This window comes from Penicillium taxi, assembly GCF_028828555.1.
Source record: "Penicillium taxi strain IBT 34144 chromosome Unknown utg000004l_segment0_segment0, whole genome shotgun sequence".
NCBI classification, from domain to species: domain Eukaryota; kingdom Fungi; phylum Ascomycota; class Eurotiomycetes; order Eurotiales; family Aspergillaceae; genus Penicillium; species Penicillium taxi.
Window position 1 is genome coordinate 6,115,451 of NW_026643206.1, and position 21,911 is coordinate 6,137,361.

At 45.0% G+C, this 21,911-nt stretch overlaps 10 protein-coding genes across 10 annotated transcripts; 3 read left to right on the forward strand and 7 right to left on the reverse strand.

The window, feature by feature from the left end:
* Positions 1-982: 982 nt before the first annotated feature.
* Positions 983-2,886, forward strand: N7495_007176 (uncharacterized protein; the record flags this gene model as incomplete). Its single annotated transcript, XM_057209827.1, has 3 exons — positions 983-1,294; positions 1,415-1,501; positions 1,573-2,886. 3 exons carry the CDS (start codon positions 983-985, stop codon positions 2,884-2,886), a joined length of 1,713 nt encoding a protein of 570 aa, XP_057063601.1.
* A 1,484-nt stretch (positions 2,887-4,370) lies between these two features.
* Positions 4,371-4,940, reverse strand: N7495_007177 (uncharacterized protein; the record flags this gene model as incomplete). The annotated part of the gene is made up of 1 exon (XM_057209828.1): positions 4,371-4,940. The coding sequence occupies one exon, from the start codon at positions 4,938-4,940 to the stop codon at positions 4,371-4,373; it is 570 nt and encodes a 189-aa protein (XP_057063602.1).
* A 2,467-nt stretch (positions 4,941-7,407) lies between these two features.
* On the forward strand, positions 7,408-7,827 carry N7495_007178 (uncharacterized protein; the record flags this gene model as incomplete). The annotated part of the gene is made up of 2 exons (XM_057209829.1): positions 7,408-7,529; positions 7,665-7,827. 2 exons carry the CDS (start codon positions 7,408-7,410, stop codon positions 7,825-7,827), a joined length of 285 nt encoding a protein of 94 aa, XP_057063603.1.
* A 1,934-nt stretch (positions 7,828-9,761) lies between these two features.
* On the reverse strand, positions 9,762-10,381 carry N7495_007179 (uncharacterized protein; the record flags this gene model as incomplete). Its single annotated transcript, XM_057209830.1, has 4 exons — positions 9,762-9,860; positions 9,920-9,963; positions 10,098-10,212; positions 10,280-10,381. The coding sequence occupies 4 exons, from the start codon at positions 10,379-10,381 to the stop codon at positions 9,762-9,764; spliced, it is 360 nt and encodes a 119-aa protein (XP_057063604.1).
* A 2,756-nt stretch (positions 10,382-13,137) lies between these two features.
* N7495_007180 (uncharacterized protein) lies at positions 13,138-13,542 on the reverse strand (the record flags this gene model as incomplete). The annotated part of the gene is given in 2 exon segments (XM_057209831.1): positions 13,138-13,457; positions 13,476-13,542. 2 exon segments carry the CDS (start codon positions 13,540-13,542, stop codon positions 13,138-13,140), a joined length of 387 nt encoding a protein of 128 aa, XP_057063605.1.
* Positions 13,543-13,901: 359 nt separating this feature from the next.
* On the reverse strand, positions 13,902-14,862 carry N7495_007181 (glutathione S-transferase family protein; the record flags this gene model as incomplete). The annotated part of the gene is made up of 4 exons (XM_057209832.1): positions 13,902-14,230; positions 14,309-14,542; positions 14,602-14,761; positions 14,812-14,862. The coding sequence occupies 4 exons, from the start codon at positions 14,860-14,862 to the stop codon at positions 13,902-13,904; spliced, it is 774 nt and encodes a 257-aa protein (XP_057063606.1).
* Positions 14,863-15,350: 488 nt separating this feature from the next.
* N7495_007182 (uncharacterized protein) lies at positions 15,351-15,584 on the reverse strand (the record flags this gene model as incomplete). The annotated part of the gene is made up of 1 exon (XM_057209833.1): positions 15,351-15,584. The coding sequence occupies one exon, from the start codon at positions 15,582-15,584 to the stop codon at positions 15,351-15,353; it is 234 nt and encodes a 77-aa protein (XP_057063607.1).
* Positions 15,585-16,074: 490 nt separating this feature from the next.
* On the reverse strand, positions 16,075-17,795 carry N7495_007183 (uncharacterized protein; the record flags this gene model as incomplete). Its single annotated transcript, XM_057209834.1, has 3 exons — positions 16,075-16,499; positions 16,558-17,486; positions 17,539-17,795. The coding sequence occupies 3 exons, from the start codon at positions 17,793-17,795 to the stop codon at positions 16,075-16,077; spliced, it is 1,611 nt and encodes a 536-aa protein (XP_057063608.1).
* Positions 17,796-18,309: 514 nt separating this feature from the next.
* Positions 18,310-19,405, reverse strand: N7495_007184 (DUF3425 domain-containing protein; the record flags this gene model as incomplete). Its single annotated transcript, XM_057209835.1, has 3 exons — positions 18,310-18,544; positions 18,605-18,714; positions 18,761-19,405. 3 exons carry the CDS (start codon positions 19,403-19,405, stop codon positions 18,310-18,312), a joined length of 990 nt encoding a protein of 329 aa, XP_057063609.1.
* Positions 19,406-19,993: 588 nt separating this feature from the next.
* Positions 19,994-21,853, forward strand: N7495_007185 (acyclic terpene utilization AtuA family protein; the record flags this gene model as incomplete). The annotated part of the gene is made up of 2 exons (XM_057209836.1): positions 19,994-20,408; positions 20,463-21,853. The coding sequence occupies 2 exons, from the start codon at positions 19,994-19,996 to the stop codon at positions 21,851-21,853; spliced, it is 1,806 nt and encodes a 601-aa protein (XP_057063610.1).
* Positions 21,854-21,911: the final 58 nt, after the last annotated feature.

Consider the following 21,911-nt stretch of genomic DNA (forward strand, 5'->3'; position numbering starts at 1 on the left):
CACAGTCGTCTAAGAAGATAGATTTGATACAAACCTTGGAATTTAGCGTCACATTGAGCCACTTCAGAATAGCAAGACTCAAATGCTCTACTGTTTCGAGTTTATTACACGTTTTGGAGACCAAAGTACAAAGTACGGAGTATGGTAGAGTGATGTATCAAGCAGATGCCATAGTGTCGGAGTCCAGACTTTTAATTGCTACTACAACTGATGATTCTGGTTCAAAATAAGCAAGCACCTTTGCTTTTGCTTTTTGCCGTATTACAAAAGGGAAATTTTTGGCAATGAACTGTAAGCGCCGAACAGCCTGAAATGGACTAGTCGGGACTTGGTGCACAGCATCTGAGTGGGTATAAAAGACCGGGATGCATACTCATCACGTTTCCCCAGCGCCTAAGTGCCGTGTGCCGTATCTGTAATTATTCTCTCTGCTGATGTCTCTAGACCCAGTCTTGGTCGTATCAGAGAGCTTTGTTGGAACCAACACGCCATATTAGTACCAGGAACCATGCCGATGGGTTCAGCTTAGGGACAGGCCTGAGCTCGTTCGTCCAAGCGCAAGCGGAGGAACTCGACTTGACTCCTCTTTCTTTTCTCAACTCTCCATTAGAAGCAGTGCTTTATCGTTCCTCACTCGCTCGGCCATGGCCGTCAGGTCGCCGCTGTCTGTTCTACCGTATCGCAGTACCTCCAGTCCGTATGCTGGGTCGGATTCTATGTAATGATAAGTTCCACCGAAACTGTGCAGCCAGTCACTAACATGCCACAGGTCTTTCGAGGATGCTTCAGTGCCGGCAAGTGTGAGAGGCTCAACTTACTCGGCCTCGGATGACTCGACCAATGCGACAGACGATTTATCCGCGATTTTTGCTCCGATACCAATTGAATCTATAGGTAGCGATGAAATTAAAGACAGGGAAGGGAAGATGATGAGAGTATCAGTTTATGGGACGGAATTACCCAGCCAGCCAGACTTGAAAGTATGTGTGAGCGAGCAACCTTGACTCCAGTTAGCGCTAATGAAAACCAGATTCAAACCAGCCATGTACATCCCATCGGCTTCAATGCAAGATCAGATGATGACGAGGCACCGCAATCAGTCATACATGCGCCACCTGGCTTTGGTGACTTTGTAAGTCCGCAGGGAACTCCATCTTTACCAACGACCGCTAACTATTGGATTAAGACGCAGACTAAGCCCCCGCATAATATCGAAGAACAATGCGAAACAGACTCATCATCTCCCAACTCTGAGCAAGAAGAGTCGATAAGGATTTCTGGAAAAGCCAAAAAGGTAATATTATACCCTTTCTGCTGGAATTTCGCATTATGCTAATTTTGCGACAACTTGAAAGTTTGGGAATAGTCCAATATCCCGCCTCCCCATTGACAACCACCGTCGCCCCTTCCAAAGATTGGCCTGATAGAGCGACTCCTCGAGCCCAGACCAGACCTGAATTTGAGGAGTCAGGACGACGGACTCGTTCAAGTAGCTTGGAAGGTATGTCTTTGCTCAAAGATTGTCTATTGTATCACAAATGCTGATTGCATCTTAGATATACCAGAAGGTAGACATTGAATCTCACGGGGATATTCATCATCAGGGTCACTGATTCATATTTAGGGGATTTCACGAGTAAAGAAGCCGAAATAAAGGTCCTACGAGATGCTTTGGAAGAATGTTGGACGTTGTGCAACACGCTAGCTAGCCTAAGTTATATTAACCGAAACCGACAGGTTCTGTCCCATGACGACGGGATGCAGGAGGGAGCATGGAGGTCTTGTTGGATGCTGTGTTCGAAGCTTTACGAGACTCGAGAGGAGGATTTCGCATCCCAAGTCAATCCATTGCTAGATCTCTGTCGTGATTTCTGCCAAGCTCTCTTCGAAGTCCGCATCTATGACGGCGACGGGATGGACTCGGTGTTACGAGTGAGCTTTGAACTCAACAATCACCTTTACAATACGCATGATCGGAATCTGCCAGGTGCTTTTCGCGAACGGACCTTGGACTTCTATGTCACTCTCTGTCACCGACTGATGAAACAGCGAACACGTCTGAACGAAACTGATTCTCTGCTAAGCGCGTGCTGGACACTGGCCGAGATATTATTCAGAATCCGACAAAGCAAACGAGAGAGGGAAGAGCTTGATCAAGAACTACTTGAACCCGCTGTACAAGCTTGCTGGGAGCTATGTGACATCTTCCGCGAGCGTTCTCTTCACGGCATGCGAAATCCAGATAGAGGGACTCCCCGGCCTAGCCAGACCACTTTTGCACACGCATTTCAACAAGCGCAGCAAATCTCAGAAGTCGAGTTTATCGACGACTCATTACAGTTTGTCAACCCCGAGACACCCACCACAATCTTCGAGGACACGGCCACTGTGTCACCGGATGAAGCTCCAATTCCAAACATCTTAGTCCTTGGGTCCAAGTGGCCTTCAACTGCCTCGAGTGTCTCAGAAAATTCAAGGTCCTCTGGACATACGGCCTCTTCGGCAAATACGGTGACAACTATGGCGGATGATCTCGATTTCACTCGACTCAAAGTACTGATTACTAAAGCGGCTATAAACAGTGGCTATCAACGAGGTGGGCCTCAGAATTTGTCCTCGTTTGTAAAATCCTTACCTTCAGACGCGTTCGGATCAGCTAGCTGGCAAAAGTCGCTATTGAAGTACTACCGGAAGCTTGTTGCCTTTGATCCCACCTTCATTAACGTTGGACCCCAAGCCCGCGTCAGTGCTATTGACGTGGCCCGTGTATGTCAGTCAATGCTTCAGAGTGGACAATACTCTTGGTTACGAGATTTGTATCGTCTGGTCTTTGGATTTCATATGGAAGAAGCCTTGGGTCGAAAAGGGGTGACCATCCAGACCTGATGCTTAATTATTCATGCCACTCTGATCAACTGAAGCCAGCTTTAGACCTAGCTCCATTTACTTGGTCTGTGAAAGAATTAAATGAGTCGCTGTGAGTATGGCTACTTTCCAAGTAGAGATCAAGACATGAGGATAATGACCATGGAGCTCAATCTTATACTGGGAAGAGATATCGCTTTCCTTTTTTTCTGCTGGAGTATTTCATGCATACGCATCATCCCTTGAATTTTTCTGTCTCTTGCAGCTTCATATCCTCTATTCCAGGGCTCTGTTGGTCTTCTAATCTTCTTTTATTGACATTATAAAATGGACTTTGCCTAGCTGGCCACAAATATACCTCCTCAGATTCAATCCTACCCTCTTAACTCTCACCCTCATTCTCACTTTTATTTCACTTTCCCTTGCTGCCCGACTTTCTTCCTCCAAAACTAATCCTATTCCAAGCTTTTCAAGTCGGGACCTCCTAAAGACGAGAGTCTGTGGATAGCAAGCACAAGAAGGCTTGCCTTGATTGATACCCCCAGAAATTTCCCAGGGGCTTTCACTGAACGATTTGATGACTCTAGCCCAACGTAACACCAGTGAGGTCGATGTGCTCGTCTAAGGCTGTGAAGCGTTTTGATCCTGCTAACTTGGAGTCCAAGTTTGTCCCTGTTCTCTAAGAGATCACTTCTGAGGCCTTGTCAAAACTCGGTACTTTGCACAAGTCTTCCTAATAGTCTTCTTACTACTTATAATCCCCACATGAGCAGCAATACTCATGGCCAATTGACCTTCTGGCGCGATATACATTTAACATTAAGGGATTTGAATTCCTCCACATCATCTCTCCAGTCTTGACGGAGAGCTTCATTATTTTTTCGCGTTTCATCGTCTACAGGAGGTTGTAGTTCTGGCTTCGCGGGGTAATCATTTGGCTCTGGTCCTAGTTTCAGGAGGGCATCGCCTAGCTCTAGGTTATAGTAATCCTAGACTCCACTAGCAGTCGCTAGGGCTTTCACCCTTTTATACCAATGCTGTCATTGCGCAGCATTCTTCAGTCTTATATCACCAGACATGGCGGAAACGAGGTAAGTCGATTGACTCAGGGGTAAATTCCCAATCTTCTTCGTTTTCGGGGGGCTCTCAGGGTAAATCAGCGGCGAACCGGGCTCATAACTGTCAACTTGGGCGAGGAAGTGGAATTATATGAACCAATCAGAAGACTTCCGGATCTCAAAACATGTGTGTACTTGCAGTAAATCTAACTGCTGTAAAAAGTGTACGGAAGCTGACTGATAAAGTGGACTAGACTAAAATAGGACTGGCCATTTGACAAACTGTCATCCGATTCCACGCCGATTTGTTTACGTTTCTTCATGGATTGTATACACAGTTTGTGACCTAGTTAGTCTGAATCTAAGGCTGGCTTTAGCCCTTTACACGAACATTCTTGACACTTGCAATATTTATCTTCCAATCACAACGGAAGATGAAATTGTGAGTCACAATGATATATGCTTGAACCTCAAGATGAACTCTTCATACGGGAGTCCTCTTCGCAATTTGACGCCCCGACCCTCACGTACTGGCCACCTGGCTAACATCTCCGGCTTGATAGTTGTCCAGGTGCTAGCATACTCAGTGTCAATCCAGTTATTCCAATAGTTGCAATAGATTTCTTCGCCAAGCCAATCGTGAAATGCATGGCCAAGTGGTTCTTGCTCTCTCCAACGGACTAGGGGTGAAACGTATCCAGTGAGGTGTCGTACTAGTTTCATGTTTTTCCTCAAAGCCTTTATTTGGTTCATAAAATCATCATCAACATCATGACCAGAAAGATCGACAGAATCAGAGTCGTCGCTGGAATCCGGTTTATCAAAAACAATTGAATTAGCCAAGTCAATGAAAACCACAGGGCGTACACTCTCTTGTGAAGTGATTATGACATTTCGGGGGTGAAGATCATTCAGTCTAAACCCCTTTTCATAGATAAGACTCTCAAGATCGATAATCCTTTTCAAAAGATTTTCACGGGCTTGCCGCGAGAACTCTATTGGCTGGGCTTTTGACATGGTTATTCCTGGAATGAATTCAATCAAAATTAATCGCACGGTCCGTTGTTGTACTGAATCTATAGATAGGCTCAAGGAGTAGGACCCATAGTATCTCGGGACTTCTTTGCCCTGGTGCTCATGTAGAAATCGATATGCGTCAACCTCATGGGAGTATTGATAATCTGCAACAGAAAATTGGTTGCAGTAGTCATCCTCATCGTAAAAGGGATCAAAAACTTTAGCAACTAGGACTGTTCCTTCCTGAGCAACAGAGACTGCGTCTTCCAGAGCAGAAAATCGAGCGTTTGAGTTAAGTAGTCGGTCCGTGAAAAATTGGGCACTTAACCCGTCACCTGCTTGTAATATTTTGAGAATTTCGAGATTTATTCCATAATCCTCAGAACCATCGAACGGATTCTTCCCAGGCAATGGGGGGGGGGGGGGGGGGGGGGGGGGGTACTTCAGACAACGATCAATCAGACTAAGTTGATATCTTTCCTCTATTTCAGCCTCGGTTTGTATAAAGCCCTCTTCTGTTGGACTAGGAGCAGTATGGGGTTGCACTGTGAACTTCCATCCAGAGACATATGGAAATGTACTCTCAGGACATTCCGATACATTCGGTACCAATGGATTAGAGTCCATTGAATCTCGATGATAGTGAGTAATTTTAATTTCGTTTCTGGAACAGCGAACGCAGTCGGAGTTAAGTAGTGAGTGAAGTTGGACGCGAAATAACTACGAAGCCTGGATTCGGCTTAGTCATATGTACTATTTACGTCATAACTAAATAGGATAGGATGGCGGTCTAAGATAGTGCCGGCAGAAGGTTTCGAGAATTTCCATGGCAAGGTACAACATTAGACACCTTCTCCTTTAACATGTCCTTGGATTCTCCTACACCTTTTTCAACAGTGCCAATTGTATCTAGCTGCAGCCTAAAGGCCTTCTTTCTATCTGCTTCCAATCTGCCACTCTGAATCCTCCCTCTCCTTGTGTTTAGTTTTGGGTTGTAGCGTTATGAGATTGGCGGCTAGCAGTACTGTGCTCTCTAATATGTTTTTTTTTCTAGGTGGTTAAAAGTATGTAGTTTCCATAGATCAGCTCTAGACCTTAATATCCTGAAACATCCTAAGATGACCTGAAGTCAACATGGGTACCCTTAACTTTTCTAAACCCAAGTGCTTAGAATGTGAATTGAGTCATTTGAGATGATTATCAGGATGAGGGCTGATACTACTCACTCTCTAAGGTTCTTGTGTATTTTACCGTCTAACTGAGAACTCGTGGCCTGTTAATAGCGAGATACCTAGGTATAATCTCATACGGGTCTCTGAGGTGCCAATGAGGATTGAAGTTAATCATTTATAATTCTCTCTGCAAGGTAAAGTCTATTGCTAGCATGCAAAATATTTAGGAATACATGAAATAAAGGCGGTCTTATGTTCAACAGAACTCTTCTACAGACTCAAATATACGCAAATATTTGGAAATTCTAGTCTTTAAACGAGAGGAAGGAGCTCCAAAGTGTTTACAACCAAAGCAGTTTTGGTGCGTCAACTTGGAGTTCCAAGTTTGTGCATGAAGATCATCAGTAAATTGAGTGCAATTCCACACAAAATTGACTAGGATCTGGTAGGTAATCTATATATACAGTACCTAATGATACGAAGAAGGCTCTCTAGGCAGCACGGGCAGAACGTGCAGGTCAATTCAGCTAGGAGATATCCGTCTGCAAACCTGACATCCCAAACATCATAAGAGTAGGAGACGAAAAATGAGATTTGGGAATAAAGAGGAGAAGGGGTCTGATGTCTAATCTCTAGTTGAAATACGACGCTTAGTCATAATATACATGTCGGAGGTCGGAGAGCTACGATTTGACCTCAGAAAGGATAGATTGACATTTCAAGTTTTTATTCTACTAGCTACAATTTCAATTTCTCCATGTGGTCCTGAAGTGTTTCTAAGTTTCTTTCTTGAGTTCGCCTACGTTATTAACTTGTGAAATTTGTAGTAGACTGACTGGATTCAATTTTCTCTAGTCTATGGAATGGTATTTTGATTCGTTCTATAAGACTACTTGAATATCCTATCTATTCTATTATAGAGCCTTTATTTCAATTCAGTTCAATTCAGTTCAATCCAGCTTAATCCAGCTCTAGGGTCATTCTTAAAGCTAATATCCTAGTTATACCTTTACTAACAGCACCTATCCTCCAGTTTCAAACCGCATCTCACTGACAATCTAATGGCAGTCACGATTGAAAATTCATTTTTCCTAAATCTTCCGGCTCTGCCCATGTCACCCGCTCCAAGGACTACGCCTAATGGAATAGGCTTTCGCGATGTTGGCATGCCTTCAAGCTCAACATTGAGATACACTCCCATCTCAACCTTTTTATCAGAGAACTCAAACGCCTATAACGATATGTTTCAGCACTACTTCAACCTGGTAAGGAATTTTCCCGGCTTACAAAGCTCGATGCCAGTCGAGGACGGCTCCCATCTCCTCCATACAGAAGCAGATGTCGTCCGTGCAGTCAATGTGCACATAATACATGCACTCAACACTGCATTAAAGCCAATATGCCCAGCTGGAATCAGGTTAGTATGTTCAAGTGAGCACATGAATGACCGGAGCCGCCACGATATCGTGTGGTTCCTTTGGGATGACATCAATAGAAGAAGATGCACTCCAGGCCGATATGTGGCAGTTTTAGAGTTGAAAAATACCTACAGCTTGCAGCATCACGACTTCCAAATGGCTGAAGCATCGGATATGCGCCAATGTCAATTGGATGAAGCTGAAGTTCTCTCCACGCGTGGCCGGCCAGGCGGAGGTGGAGATGTCCAGTACACTCCTCTGCCCACAAACGCTCGCCGCATCGCCCAGCAACTGTAAGTATTCCTCCGGATGTCAATACATTGGTGTGTTTGATTGGTCCAACTTGGTCCTTTTTACCTTTCCTCGGTCACCCAACCAAATTATCCCAACTCCAGTTCGAGGTATATTTTTTTCGGAAACTGGCGTCAATGCTCCCGCCAACCCATCGAATATGACCGTTCGCCAAATTCTCTTTGCCTTTATAGCACGCGCGCTAGACCAAAGCCTCCGTTGAGGTTCTTTCTCGTTTGCTTTTACTTTGGCATTTGATTTTGCTTCTTTTCTTCTTTTCTTTTTTCTTTTTTGAAGAAGATTGCTAAACTGACCCCTCGCGGCTAAACTGACTGCCCCCTGCCTGATTTTTGCTTGAAATCCCAGACTAATTGTTATTATACACCGCTTTATTTACCGCTTGGCCGCCTTTAATCACAATATTCTTTCATCACAACATTCCTATCATAATATTTACAAATCCACATCTCGCTTATTTACATTCTGATTTACACCTAACAAACTACACGATTTATTCCCTTCCTATCAAATATGGATTCTGATCCTGAGTTTATTCCTGAGATTGAAGACCCTGACATGGAGTATTATTAGCTCAGATTGAATACTTTATTCGCGTTGAAACAAACACGTAATCAAATACCGTAAAATATATTCTTAAGTATGTAAACCAGAATGTAAAGCAAACTGAATACAGGAATAAATACAGAGATAGAAAATTGAAGTTGAAATTATGATGAGGCCGGAAATCCCGGATTAATAGTTATTCCATGATACTGGCAGAATGACTGGCAGATTCTGGAATAACTCTTAATCCGAGATTTCAGGCAAAAATCAGGCAGGGAGGAGTCAGTTTAGCGTCTCCTACTTTTAACTACTTGGTGGGCTTTTTATCTATTGTGTGGACTATGGATCATTATGGGCTATGGCTATTATCTTCGAAGCAAACTTGAAAGAAAGTAAAACATATCATGGCCTATCCCAGGGACTTCCGTGGAGGAGAGAGTCGCTTAGCAGAAACAAGAGTTTTAACAGTGCCAATTTCCAAGCTGTCTCCAAGTTATGGGGAGAAGCCTGTTAAGGGTTACTTGAAATGATACGAGAGGTAAGGTTGAACAGTATGAATCAATATGTTACTCGATGAATAAATAAATACGCTGTACGAATCCGATGTTGATCAAAAGTCTAAGCTGAGGAGGTAAAGTACATATGCTCCATATAGAAGCTAGAAGCATCGCTACTGAGGGCATACCAATCGAGCTAGCACACTGCATCAAGTTCCCTAAAGCAAGTTACTTCTGTTAACGCAAGTTTAGAAATTAATGTCGCTCGCTTAGCGAGCGTAGCTAGCTAGTCGCTCGTCACTGAGAACAGTGAGCTCCAACGAACCACTACTCAACACCGTAGAAAATCCACCGGGTGTAGTGGATTCTACGATACTGAATATTGCGGTTGTTGTGAAGTCTGCTTTTTCATTGATGAAAGAACTAGCTACTTATAGTATATGGGTGCCCCTCTGCCCTGGACGAATGTCAACATTCGTCCGAGACAGAAGAGACGGTGAAGACGGGATATTACTGTCGCGAATGCACATCGCTCAGGGGTGTCGTTTGCGATGAATGCATATCGGTCAAGGATACCGTGATATACTAATCTAGTTCCAGAGTTGCTGTCCTGGCAGAAGCTTTTTCGGCCGAAATACTTTCCGTCTGTTGATAGCCTTGTTTCTCGGCTGTCGCAACAATTAATAATTACTAGTTGTGGTTAAGAAATCAGACTTCTCAGAATGCATAGATGGATATTTGACATTTTTGACCTAAACCGCCTATGTTGGAGTTCCACATAGCTCTACTTATCCTTGAAAGCCCTCAAAATATGCAGAGTAACTATGAGACTGCGACAGCCCGTATTGGATTGGACAAGAATTACAAATCTAGTCAAAATCAAGCCATAACAGTGTGCTCACTAACATATTTATGAATATCCCAAAAATTGCGACATTTGTGATTCGATCGAAAGTCTGCTCTTTCGCCGAAAGGCGCCTAGTAAAGAATCCCTGTTAGTAAGCTCAAATGGCTTTTATAGAAGCCCAGTAGATTACCTTAGGATCGAGCTCGACTAAAATCGGTGTAAGATCAGAGGTGCCTAGATACAAAATTAGGCTCACATTCCCTTACTGCCTACGGACTAAAACCACTTACACATAATATTTATACGCAGAACTTCGATGCAGTGATCTATCATGAAGTATTAGCTGCCGTCTCAATCATTAAACTTACTATTGCTCTCACCCAAATGCATCCGTGAGAGTTCTGAATCTGGAGACAGGCCTCCAGGAAGAGGGAGACCTTGATCTGTCCAGTACTCCTTATATGCCCATTGTCGCAACATGTGCTGTATGTAGCGGCTTCGGGTTAGTAAAGGACTTCAGTTAATGATATTAGGATTAAAGGAAACAAACCACACAGTGAATTTGGTGAAAGACTTCAACCTGCGCGATGTATCCATCTCCAATCTCTGTTGGAACGTGTTTGTATGTTAATCCTGATTGGGACTTGTTCATGGCTGTTAGTTTATCCGCAGGAACATTGATAACACCCACTGCGAGGAGAAATATTAGCGAATGCTTAATTAACAAAGATTCACCTGAATGATACTGACTATGCCATGTATCTTCCCATAATTTCTCTCTCTCTGGCGTTGGGGGTCCTCGGAAGGGAGAGGGCTCGTTGAAAAATAACGGTAGGTCGTATTCAGAGTATTTGACCAAATCAGGGAGATCAAGAAGAGGAGCTTTTATCCGCGCATATGGTCAGCTAGGCTTTTCAAAGTTCTTGAGGATATTTTATGGATTTTAGAGCAAGAGGTATTGGCTCACATACAATACGGTGAGACGACCTTGCTACATTCTCTGTCACTTGGTCTTCGATAAAGTAAGGAGACCAATACACCGATGAGCAGAAAGACAGCAATACCCTGGATCAGTACAACCAGATGCATCATTCCAAACTGCCTCCTGTGTCCTTTGTAACTTGCGATCCGGATCTTAGGCGTATTATCGTCGTCCAGATCCTCACAGAGAGGAATAAAAGGGACCTCTTGATCGGTCTTCATATTGAAATCCATCAATCTTTGAGAAATTTACAACACCTTCGAAGAATTTTTAGAGCCGTCAGAATAGTGCTTAGGGATGATATGGCAGCCTTTCTCTATCAAAGGTATGGGGAAGTGTTCCGATAGCGGCTGCATGTAAAATTGTTATGAAGATGAAGTCCCGTCCAGCAGAATTGCAAACATGCCACATCAGCGCATCCGAAGCAGTGCAGATCTAGGGTATTACAATTACTGCTGATATTAGTCAGCGCTTGAGGTGTTTTATAGTGTAACGTGAAACCGGGTTGCTCGGGACACTGGGACACCCATTTGCAACTATATATGAGAGCTGGTTATTTAACTAGCGTAGGACATTGAGACTAGGTATGTCCTTTGGTTCCGCATCTAGAGCATGTGAAAAACATGCCTAATAAAAGGTAAAGCAGGAAGGGAAACCTCACCTCGGGTTCTATAGGAGCGTCCACTAGAGATGTATATCTTTCACCACCCTCCTCTTCAATTACTATACTTTGTTGGATTTCATCCAAACTGCGCAAATTGCCCCTAAACTTTGTCTGCTTCTTGCTTAGAGTTCTTTTCTTATCTGTCTTTTTGCAGTAGCCTCCAATTTCCGAACGCGGTCTTCAATAAGTGTCATCCGAACTGCTATCTGAGTATGTGTATCTTGCGACCAATAAATTTGTCTCTTTAAAGGCAAATCTAAAGATCCAGAGGATACTCCTAGTTTTTTTGATTGTAGAATTCGATTTTTGGACTTTTGAGAAGTTTTAATGCAGATTTGAGTCACTAGCACTGCTTGAAGAAGTAGGTCGTTGTGGGTCGTTTTCAAGGTTAATTTCAAGGTTATGAACAACAATATCTAGCTTCTCTAATACATGACTGGCATTAAAGGTGCTGAAAAGTATTCCTGAAGCTATTTAATATAGTACAAGCTTTAAATGTTGTTTTTTGTGCGCGATGGTAGATTTCAGGAAAGTCATCCTTATCAATTGAGTTCACACCCTTTCGCATTTCTTCTCCAATCAGACCTCCATAGACCTTTTTAGGACTGTAAAGCACCCTGTATCAAGAGGTTGTAGAAAAGGAGAGGCATGAACAGGCATATATTGGCAGATTATCTTGTTGTTAGCGTATAATTCATCAAATTGTGGCGTACGATGAGAGTAGAGGCCATCCAAAACCAACAATATATAGCTGCCTTTGCGCGTAATATTAGGTATAAAATGGGGTTTAAGCCAAATCTAGACCAACTTTATTGCTAGTCCAGCCATTTTGGCCAGGGTAAATAACCCATTTACGAAACAATTTATTAAACCAACTGCCCAAAAAGCAGCGCCTTTTAAAGATAATAGAGGGCGGAAGAGCAACACCTTGAGTATTAATTGTCTCAATCACAGTAATCCATTCACGATTTCCAGCTTGTAGAAGTCTTCGTTTACCACGATTTTCTGCAGAGCATATAACATACTCTGAAGATATAACACCCATTGCGAATCTAGTCTCATCAAAGTTATAAATATCATCAGAAACGATACAATAATTTGAGATTTTATTTCGAACTAGGTTAGACCACCCATTAATATGTTTACGGTCTTCTGCTTTCGCTTTCTGAATATTAAATCGACGAGACCTCCGATTAATTAGGGGTTGGGCACGCGCAATATAATCTGGAACCTAGTATTTACCAACTTTTGGAGGGGGGTTGGACGGGATGATTTCACCGGCGCGGAGCACTAGATTGGCCATACCTCAACACATTTTATATGACAGGGCAAACTCTCTCACATACATATCAAGGAGCCATTGTTCCATCAATTCCTCTTTTATTTCAGAGAATTTATGGCGGGAATGGCGAGCTATAGCCTTTCTTTTGCGACCTTTCATTCGAGCATGCAAAGTTGAACGGGGGACTTCGTAGGCAGCAGTAGTAGCTCGAATTGAAGGGAATTTTCCATCGTTTAAAAGTTTGGACAACTAATTCAGCTCTACCCTCCTGTTTTACCAAGTTTTGAGATTTTTTGAGGGGGAATTAGTGGCATTGTTGTGATATGACAAGTATAGGTTGTAAATTGGTAAATATTTTGGTTGGCTGTCCCGGTTAACCCAGTGTCCCGAGCAACCCTGTTTTACGTTAAACATCAAATTCTTGTGCAATGACTCTCTGATCTCCAGTGTTGTAAATACACCAAACAGTCATCAGACAATTTAATTCTCATCGACAAGATCAGCGTAGGCCTTATCACACTTCATAGTCACATCATACTCCCCACGCTCAACTAGATCAGCATAAGCACTATCGCACTTCATCGTGACATCGTATTCCCCACGCCTTTCTTCGCGCTTGTCAACTAGATCGGCATAAGCACTATCGCACTTCATTGTAACATCGTACTCGCCACGCTTTTCCTCGCGCTTGTCAACGAGATCGGCATAAGCACTATCGCACTTCATTGTGACATCGTACTCGCCACGCTTGTCCTCTGCAATCATATCATTCTGAGTTTCCTCCATACTTGGTTGAGGGGCTCTTGTAATTAACTTACGAATTGGGGCTGCTGCTGCTAAGGTATAGAACAGAGAGAAGGTAGCAAGGGTGGTGTAGACCTTCATGTTGACTTGGGTTGTATTGAACTGTGGAGAGAATTAAGCACGATGCTTTGGATTTAGACGAGGATAATATTGCATGGGATAGGTGTTGTTGCGTTTCAAGCAGGGGGAATGTTGGTGCTTTTATACTACAGAAATGCATATATGCAGGATAATTGGGTTAATTGAGTATTCTTCCGAAAGTGCATAACTTGAGTGTCACTGTCATACCTACAATCATTAAAAACAATACTAAAAACTGATGCCTGCCAGACTGTTGCCTCATCCCTGCACTATATTTTCGGAAATTCTGTTGATATCCCCGCTATGCTGTAGAATCATCTCTTTAGTAAAGTCGTCCCTCTGCCAAAATATTCATTCCATTAAGAATGCTTCATCTTAGTACTAACAAGTAGCTCAGGATGAACTTCTTCATCGTATACATCACTCACTCCCCTCTGCACAGCTGGTCTGGACCCAATCCGCTCTATCCATTCCTTCAAGTGTGTATATTGGGCCATATTCTCTTCTGATATAGTACTTCTTTTCCATGCGCGTACCCAAGGATAAGCATTGATATCAGCAACACTGAATTTGCCAAGTCCATTTCCAGCTAGATATGCGCGAGGTTGACCGTTTAGGGCTCCAGAAAGGTGGAGCTCGAGAACATTGTAAATCCGGAGTGTTTCGGCTTTGTATTTTTCAACGGCATCTAAAAATTTATTGATTAATCGGATGTTTGCCCTATAATACCCGTGATAATGCACAGGTATAGGAAAGGTCCACATACAGGGGATCTGTATTGGAGCAAATCTTCCGAAGTGATTAAGTTGGCCTTGGCTAGGTTGACCCGAAGCATGCCAGAAGATAAGCCACTGAATCAATTGAGACTGTTCTTTAGGATCGGAGAAGCCGAAGTGATGGTCCTTATCCACCGTATCAAGGAGATACAGTAGCTCCGCTGATGATTCGAAGATGGGGAAAGGCGGTTCGCTTGTATTGTCAATGAGAACAGGGATTCTACCTATAGGATTATGTTTGGTAAGATAATATAAAGTCAAGCTTTTTTGGTCATGTTCATACCGTTCGGGTTCAGCTTTAGGAACCATGGCTCCTTCTGTTCATCAGTGTCGATATCTATCAAAGAGGTTGTCCACTCCAATCCGTAAATATCTTTCAACTCCTCCAGAAAGATCTGGACTTTCTTGCCATTAGGGGTGGAGCATGTAATAAGATGCAGCCCCTTTCATCATCAGCTTATGTGCAAAGTGAGATAACTTCAAGTTTCCATACCGTGGCATTTTGGACCGCTTCGGGGGTTTCATCCTTGTAAAATTTCGACATCCTGCTGTAGTTGGCTAGAGAGGGTGAATGTAAATCGTGATAGATGGATTATCCAAATTTATCATTTCGTTGCGGTGGAGTCGAAAGCGGCTACTCATCTTGGTTCGGATAAGGAATCATTGCGACAATCTAACCAATTAGATCGAGATCAATCTGACGACAAACGGCTTTGCAACCTTTGGTAACGTTGATGCGAAACGGATTCCGACAGCACTAAATTGATGGCAACATTTAATCCTTGTGTAATTTAAATTTAATATTACCCGATTACAAGATTACAAAAAAAAAACTTGAAAATTGCTTCCATAATTTCGTGAAGCAACACAGAAAGTAAATTCCACACCTAACCCTCTCACAGTGGACGTATTTGACTAAGTCTATGACCAAACCTCCAATACCATATCACTTGATGCTGCAGAAAACTCAGCCTTAGAGAGGTTGCAAGAATAATCTGAATAGCGTACTTTGTAGCGCAAAGTGAATCGATCTCAAGTCGGCGGTTGCCCACTACTTTGAAAATTTGGGCAAGCAACTTCTCGACAGGGAATGGCTGCTGCGCCCCGAAAGACGCAGCCAGCCGTTTCAATATGGGCGCTGAGTACAATGATGTCTACAGCTGGTGGATCAGAGTAGGTGTCTCCACTTGAAGAACGCACTTCGCCAGTCTTCGGATTATGGTACTTCTCATAAACGACGGGTCGATTTGCATTAAAGTCCTTCATTTGGAACACGTGAAAGCACCAATCTTTGTTATTTCGACCCAACATAAATGTATTACCCTCACAGTCTACCACCCACAGATTCGATATCTCGCTTCCGAAGACAGCAGATAATTTGTAGGCTTTGAGCTCACTTGAAATTCCTAGCCCTAGAGATGTAGCCGTCAAGGAATACGGTGAGTGGCAGGTGTCGAATGTCGACAATGATACCCTAAAACTACTTTTGGAGAAATTTATGAAGTGATGCTGGAGAACAGTCTTGATCTGTACTTTGATTTCTCTAGCTGTATGTGACGGCTAAGTACTTAGGTAGAGGAAACGGAGAGCAGAGCTCTGATAGATGAACAGTATGGTGGTTTATTTCGAGGTATTATGTTGCTGTCTCTAATCAAGAGATTCGGTATGTAATCAACAAAATATAATTTATAAGAACAAAAGCTTCACTTCTCGAGACTATCTAGACAAACACCAGCCATTCAGGCTTTACAAACTCTTACAGCCACTCGGGCTTATCACGTCCCTTGATGCCAGAAGGCACATCGTATGTGAGGCGGGACTTGTTGAGGGTAAATGGTAAAGAGAGAACTCTCACATCATCTTCAATTCCCCAGTCCTTACCACTCATGGTCTCGAAATATTCCTCTTGCTCAAAAGCATCAGGACGCACCTTCCTTACGGCCGCATGCATCTTTTCAATCAAGATAAAGATCTCGTGGTAGTGGCGAAGGCCGTGATTCTCGTGCAGCTTAAGGAGATGCTTCTTCTGCTCTTCGGCATGGTGACCGAGACGGTAGTACCAGATGTTGTACTGTGTGAGGGAAATGTCAATATCGAAGGTCACATCATCCTTGGTGCGAGCGTATAGTGCATGTGCCACAGCAGCAGCTCCAGCAATGCCCATTTGGTAGTCAGAGTTGGCTATGGACAGGATTAGCAATCTGATTCCAGCGTGGGTAACTCTATTTATAAAACTTACGAAGCAGAGGAACAATTGGCTCGTCCAAGCCAAAGAACTTGCCTTGCTCCCAGGCAATACCCACAACACAGTCGCTTACTTGTTGCCAGCCGGAGCGGTATGCCAGGGGTCCCTTGAAGCCGTAGCAGTTCTCTCGGAGGTAGATCAAGGAGGGGTTATCAGCACGAAGAGAGTCAGCGTCAAAGCCCAACTTGCTCAGCACACCAGGACGATATCCATCAATCAGAACATCAGCTCCCTTGACCAGCTCAGCAAACTTGGCCTTGCCCTCGGGGGTCTTAAGGTTCAGGTTTGTGTCGCGCTTGCCAGTGCTGAGATCAAGCCATGTTATCGAGATGTCGGGAAGAGTCTCCCATGTAACCTTCAGAACTTCGGCACCAAGGGCTGCCAGGACCTTGGAAATAACAGGTGCCGCAATGACTCGCGAGAAGTCAATCACCCGAATACCGGCCAGCGGGCGAGCGGTGTCCTTGGTCTCGGGCCATGGCTTTCTCGGGGCATTTCGTTTCTTCAAAGTGTACAGGGGCTCTTCGCCCATGATCTTGCCGTGCTCCGATGCGAAGAATTCCTCTGGAGTATTACAAACGACACCGGCTTGGCGGTATTCGTCGTTGGCCACGCGCTCAATTTCGGCGGAGTCCCACTGAGCCACCTTCTCCTTGTAGATCTCAATGGCCTCATCGTGGGTGACGTCCTGTTCGGGTACACCCATCATCTTCATCGACGGGGCAGCGTTCATGGAGCTGTGCAGGTGGTACCATTTACCATCCTTGGTCTGATATACATTGGTGCACTGGCGATGGATGGGCTTTCTCATCTCATGAACATCACCCTTGGCGATCTCAGCTCGGATCTTGGGGTTTTCGAGCGCGGGCTTTCCGTTGATGGTGGCAAGAACCAGAGACATGAGAAAGAGGGTGGCAACATCACTATTTCCTCTTAGGACGGATATTATAAATTCACAAAATGACAGGTACCTACGTGTTCACTTCGATGTCCTGCAATTCCAGTCCATATCGATCCGCCGATATTGCGCTTGCCACAGCAGCCGTGTACGCGCTCAAGGCAGAGCTCGATTCTGTAATCTTCAAGGGAGTCGGGATGAAGGGGTCACGATGTCCGACAAACTTCACCTTCTTCGCAGCCTTTTTGAAGGACTCGGGAAAGTCAATCTTCGGGTCGCTGAACAGTGTATCCAGCACGCGAGCTGACTCGTCTTGAACGCTGTAGGAGGTCATGTTATGATTACTAGGAGAGAACTGCGGAAGGACTGAAGAAATGAAACTCGAGTTTCCACCTTTAGAACTGTCTGGATGCTCTCAATAGCAAGATGGATAAACGAGGTCTTATATCATACCCCATGGTTTATTATACATCTCAATTCCGAGTAGCCGAAACCGTAACCCCGCAGACCGACCCGAAACAAGTGGACCAGTGGTACTACTATGGGGTTTGGATTCTTTACGCGTGCCATGAGTCATGCCACCATTTATTAAAATTGGGTCGAAGACTATTCAGGCAAAAAAACCTTCTACTGCATTCGGAATGTGGCCCTAACTGGATTTACCATAAAGTGACCCCGGTGTATATCTTGGGAACTTTCTCGGTAATAGAGTTCTTAGATTTATATTTTGCCACGTCAGTTTTAGGAACAATTTTAGATGAATATTGTCATACTGTAGAGAACTCCGCAGAAATTCTAGAATTCATTTTTAAGTCGCTACCTAGTAGGAGCACGGTACATAGTATCGTCTATTCGTAAATTATGGAGAAGCGACTCTTAAACCTTGTAGACATCGACCAATTATTTAGATCTCGAATGTGACGTTCGAAAGTGGGACTCATGATTAGCATGTCGCCCTGGCTGGACGTGGCCTCGTCAATATCCGAGGGCCAGTTGATACAGACCTCAGAGGAGAAGTACGGTGAGAACTCTGGGTGAGTGTGATCCTCCATATTCTCAATCAACACATCACGCATCTCTGGCCTGGACAGTAAAAACAGTCAGATCACCGGGCCTCCCCCTGGAGAAGTTAAAGGGACGTACCATGGAATGTTGTCTATCCACATAGGATGCGGGATTTGGGTTTGGGTCAATGTCGGTCGTAGCCAGCGGGGCATGGCTAAGTAGTGCTCCTTGCTGGCCAGTGTCTGCCACTAGACGAGGTTAGTCGAAGCCATCGAGAAGAACCGATGAGCGCACTTTGATTGTTAAGTTCATTATATAGAAAAATGCCATTCTCTCGAATTGGCCAAACCCAGGGAACCTGGTGAGAATATCGGAAATGACCACACCGACATGTGCGTGTTTGTATTGCTCAGGGGCAATGAGGGCCTTGACACATGGTTGGCGGAACCCAAGTACTATGTCAGGGGGGATATTCCGAGCGATCATGTCCCGATGAGAGCCAATCAGATCAAGCAGTAACTTGTCTAGAGGACAAGTAGGGGGAACATGAGGCGGTAAAATAAGGTGCACAGCGGCTGGGTCAGTGCATGGACTTCCGAGAGTGTCGCGGGCACCAATCACCGGGTAGGTAATTGGTTGACATGTCGATCCAGTTGAAAAGGGACTGGATTCTTCGGTCGCTCGAGATTGCGCTAGGCATTGAAGGTTAATATTTTGCTCTCGTAAAAGTGATAATTCTTGATTGGTCTCGTAGTGACGCTGCTGGAGCTGGGCCAGTTGCTGTTCGAGCGTAGAGATAGAATCCTTCGATCGCTGACGCTGAGCACGCTGAGCACGCCGGTCTGTTTCACGTTTCTGTCGAATTTGTTCTTCGGTGAGAGTATGAACAGACCTTACGCGCCTGCGACGATCCCAACTAGTGCCTTCGTGATCCTTCATGGTGAATTATGACGAAATGATAATGGGTGGGAAGTTCCGTGAAGATGCGATCCGGCAAAAAGGGCCGGAACCCGGGGTGCCGCTAAACCTGAATTAGTCTGCCATGAGTCATGCCCCTGGATCTTTCCACTTACCCGAAAAACTCGGAGTTTCGTCATAGTATGGAGTACTCCGTACGGAATACTCGGCACGGTTAGTTTACCCCAACATTTACATACTTGCCGAGACCAACCCGCATGCCATGAGTCATGCCCCGAGCGTAGTCCGAGCCTTCGATCCAATAGCACTTGAAGCCGTGATCCGACAAGCCACCTTTTGGTCCTGCCACTCTGTGGAAGTAGATGAACACGAGATCTTAGTCTTTGCAAGGGTAATCAACTTAACTTCGTAGTTGCTAACGAACCGCATGCCATGAGTCATGGCAGTTCTACGCATCGTATTCGACTTGACGCAATGAATAGTTATATAGGTACAAAGGCCCAGGTTTACCCCCGGTCTGACATTGATCAGAACAACATCGGATACCAATTACATACCGAACAGTCCAACTACAAATTAAATTCTTCGGAACAGTGAATATAGATCAACATGTCAACCCCAGCTCCCATTCGAATCGCGGCGGCTTCGGGCGCTACAACCGACCGTCGTCCTGCACTTTTTGATATTGTGCAGCATGACGAGCCGCAATACATTGTCGGCGACTGGCTGTCAGAGATGAACATGACAACAAGAGCTGCTGGCAAGCTGAATGGCTCCCTAGATGAATACGAGCACTGCTTCTTGGAGGCTCTCGAACCCGCACTTGAGCAGATCCAGTCAAAGAAGATTAAGGTTGCTGCTAATGCCGGTGCCAGTGACACCAAGGCACTACACGATGCCCTCGTGAGCTTGATCAAGGAAAAGGGACTGAGCCTTAAAGTCGCCTGGATTGGTGGAGATGAAGTGATCGATCAGGTTCGGGAACTGGCTAAGAAGGGGGAGAAACTGAAGAGCTTGACCACTGGTAAGCGGAGATACCAAACATCAAGGGTTGTGACAGTACTGATTGATTGAATAGGTCAGGATCTTTCCCAATGGGGCTACGAGCCCATCTATGCGCAGTGCTACCTAGGATCCTGGGGAATTGTCGAAGCATTCAAGAATGGAGCCGATATTGTTATTTGCGGTCGTGTCGCGGACGCCTCTACGATTATCGCCTGTGCCGCTTTCCACTGGGGCTGGGCTCGGGATTCTTACCACGAGCTTGCCCATGCGTTTGTTGCTGGACATTTGATTGAATGCTCGACTTACGTGACTGGAGGCAACTTTTCTGGATTCAAGTCCTTGCCCGGTAACTCCGCCAACATCGGTTACCCCATCGCTGAGATTACCCCCACCGGAGAATTCTATATCAGCAAGCAAGGCCGAGACACTGGCGGTATCGTGACTGTGGAAACTTGTACCGCACAGCTGCTGTACGAAATCCAGGGACCCTACTACTACCACTCCGATGTGGTCGCCGTCCTCGACACAATCCAGATGAAGCAGACAGAAACAAACCGAGTCTTTGTCTCTAACGTCGGCTTCCGCAAGCCTCCTCCCACCACCAAGGTTGGACTGACTGCGCTTGGTGGATACCAAGCTGAGGCTCACTACTTCCTGTGCGGTCTCGATATCGAGGAGAAGGCTGCTTTTCTCGAAATGCAAGTTCGTGCCATCCTGGATGAGTCCAAGTTCCACACCCTAAAGTTCTCTACCTCCGGTAGATGTCCAGTGGACCCGAAGACACAAGAAATGGCCACCGTCGATTTCCGTGTTTTCGCCCAGTCTCGGGATAAGTCAGCTCTGGAGACCGGCCGTTTCATTCGCCCGATTATGGATCTTGTCATGCAGGGTTACCCAGGCGCCACATTCCACATGGACCCCCGACTGGGTCAGCCCAAGCCTTACTATGAATACTGGGTGACATTACTGCCCCAGAACATGGTGCAGCATGTGACCTATCTCCCGGCAGCAGGTGTTCAAGTTGATATTCCCGCTCCCACCGATACAGAACTGTTTGTCCAGAACCAGCCCACCTATGAAACCCGTGACCCTGTGGACCTGAGCGCTTTCGGCCCCACAACACGTGTTCCCATTGGTTATATTGTGCAGGCCCGGTCTGGCGACAAGAGCTCCGACTCGAACGTTGGATTCTTTGTCCGCCATGCCGATGAATGGGATTGGCTTCGGTCCATCTTGACTGTGGACAAGATCCAGGAAATTCTGGCAGACGACCGCAATGAAAAGGAGATATTCCGTTTCGAGCTCCCTCACATTTTAGCTGTGCACTTCTTGTTGAAGGATCATTTGGATCGTGGTGTGGGTGCTACGTCGACCTATGATTTCCTTGGTAAGAATCTTGCGGAGTATCTGCGCTGCAAGCTGGTTGATGTGCCCGTGAAGTTCCTGGAGCGTGGTAAGATCTAAGCCGGTTGAATTAGGCTGGACTTTTCACAAACAAGTATGAGCAATTAAATTAGACCCA